Below are 2562 nucleotides of genomic sequence, written 5' to 3'. Positions count from 1 at the left end.
TCCATCTCCAAACTTCTATTGGAAGGAGGCTTGAATTTCAAAAATCTTGGCATCCATAATATTGCAATGGGAGATAAATTAATCTAGAGAATTATTACTCCTAACCCTGGCTGGGCGCAATTAGATCTTTGGAAAAAATATTTCAAAGGCCAGTGCTCCTGCTGCCTAGACCACCCTCAGACGCATCCAAATATGCCCTTTCTGAAGCTCTGTATCAAAACCTGCCCTCTCATCAATGCTCATGCCTACTGGATTCCCGGTAATGGAAAAAGGATCAACCTCTGGACAAACAGGATAATGAATAATGAGTCGCTGGGAGACTGTAGCTCACTCCAAGCGTTGTGCAGATGGATGAATGAGACAGGAATGCGTTCCCTGTGGGACATTTCCGTCTGGCAGGATTCACGCTGGGCTGGCTGGAATCTTCAAACGCCCCCAGAATTGTTTATGGAGCGCGAGATCCTGTTATCCAAGCTCCACGGCTTGGCTCCAACGCTAGCACGAAATCGTGACTCAAGAGGATGGGGTGCACAGGCTGGTGGATACACAGTAGCTCATGGTTACGCCAAGCTGTGTGAGCGCCCTCATGTGGCCACGAACCCAGAACTGTGGAAAGGGATATGGCATAATCCCTCCTTGCCAAAAATCGACTTCTTCAACTGGCTGCTATGCCACTCCAAAATTTTGACTGATGATAATCTTCAGAAGCGAGGTTTCCACGGCCCTTCAAGGTGCAGCCTTTGTAAGGAAAACCAGGAAAGTGTAACTCACCTGATGCTTGAATGCACTTTCACAATGCATATTTGGACCAAGATGCTGGGATCTTTGAGCTCCAGCTTTGCTTTGCCTTCCTCCATTCCTGATCTTTTTGCTAAATGGTTGCAAAGGTATCTTGGTCCCCCTCCAAAAAATAAAACTATTAGAGTTGCTTGGTCTATTTTCCATAAAATTATCTATTGGCGGGTTTGGATTGAGCAAAATAAAAGGATCTTCAGAAACCACGAACAGGATGCCAAGCTCATGGTAGTTAAGATTAAATGCCAGCTAAAAGACTGCGTGAGAGAGTATAAAGACGATTTAAGCCTAAGCCAACAAGATATAAATTGGGGCTCTTCTCTTGATCTTCAGATCCAAAAAATTGCAAATGGTATCTCCCTCCCCAAAGATTGGAAAATAAGATTTTCAGCAAAAGAGTTTCAGGGATGGATTACAAATCAGCCGAGACACTCTCTATTTTTCGATGGGGCTGCAAAGGGCAATCCTAGAAGAGCTGGCACTGGAGGTGTCATATTGAATCCAGATGGCATAAGGATCCACAGTTTCGCCTGGGGTCTGGAAATCGCTTCTAGCATTCAAGCTGAGGCTTTGGCTCTTTTCCAAGGGCTCAAGCTTTTGAAAGTGCTGAACATCAGGGAGGCTAATGTAATTGGGGATTATCAAGTTATCATTAACACTATGGTGACACATGCTAAGCCAACGGACCTAAGGCTTGCAAGGCTGATTTTCATAATAACAGATCTCAGAGACTCATTTCAGAAATTGAATTTCTACCACGTGTTGAGAGCTAATAACAAGGAGGCGGACATTGAAGCCAACAAAGCAGCCCTTCTTACAGCTGGAGCTTTTCTTAGAGGCATACAGGAAACATGGGAACCAATTCCTTAATTTAGAGAGCTGTTATGTTTTACTGCCTATTGTTAAATCAGTATGTATGTATCCACAAACTTGGGAAAATCTCTGAAATTGACCACATAGTAGCAACTAAAAAGAGATATGAGCTAAGTATACATAACACGACCTTGCAAGGTTGTGCGGTACTCGTGGAATTAGGCTTTCCTTTTGTAATCCGCTTTTTGGCATTAAGGCCAAGTATCTAATATATCCACTATCCTTTTCTGTAAAAATAAAAAATAAAAATAATAATAATAATAATATTAGTCTTTTAATATTAATATTAGGGTTAGTAATATTTTTTTGCATGGTATTAATAAGAATTTGGCCCATAGGCTTCACCTAAATAAAACCTCTTTTTGAGTGTTCGTAAATATAAAGTGGATTATGTAGTAAATATAAAAAGATGTTTTAATTATTTACCACACCCGTAGTTTATTTATATTTTTATTTATTTACCATACCTCTTTTATTTACCATGGTATTTGGCACATAGGCTTGGTATCTAATTAGATGTTGATTTCTAATCCTATTTGATATATTTTTATTTATTTACCATAACTTTTTATACCTCTTTTATCTTTATTTATTTATTTACCATACCTTTTTTATAAATATGGTATTTGGCCCATGGTATTAAAATGGTATTTGACCCATAGGCTTCACCTAAATAAAACTTATTTCTTGAGTTTTCGTAAACATAAAAAGGTTTATGGAGTAAATATAAAAATAGGTTTTATTTGTTTACCATATCTCTAGTTTATGTATATTTATATTTATTTACCATACCTTTGGAATAAGTATAAAAATAGGTTTTTGGCACCCAGCGTGCATGATATGACGGCTGGGGCGGATGGCTTTCGCTCCCCCAGCCGTGTTCGAACCCTGCGG

The 2562-nt window shown here is 39.4% G+C and overlaps 1 protein-coding gene across 1 annotated transcript; it reads left to right on the top strand.

Annotated features, from left to right (window-relative positions):
* The first annotated feature begins 1020 nt into the window (after positions 1-1020).
* Positions 1021-1665, top strand: LOC149253517 (uncharacterized). The gene has a single exon (XM_089454518.1). It carries the CDS (start codon positions 1021-1023, stop codon positions 1663-1665), a length of 645 nt encoding a protein of 214 aa, XP_089310644.1.
* Positions 1666-2562: the final 897 nt, after the last annotated feature.

The sequence above is a fragment of the Pinus tabuliformis genome, chromosome 7 (genome assembly GCF_031772625.1).
Source record: "Pinus tabuliformis cultivar Carrire ecotype Pingquan chromosome 7, CPIR1, whole genome shotgun sequence".
Lineage (NCBI taxonomy): Eukaryota > Viridiplantae > Streptophyta > Pinopsida > Pinales > Pinaceae > Pinus > Pinus tabuliformis.
Note: the sequence above shows the minus strand (reverse complement) of the source record. Positions and strands in the feature narration are given on the sequence as shown.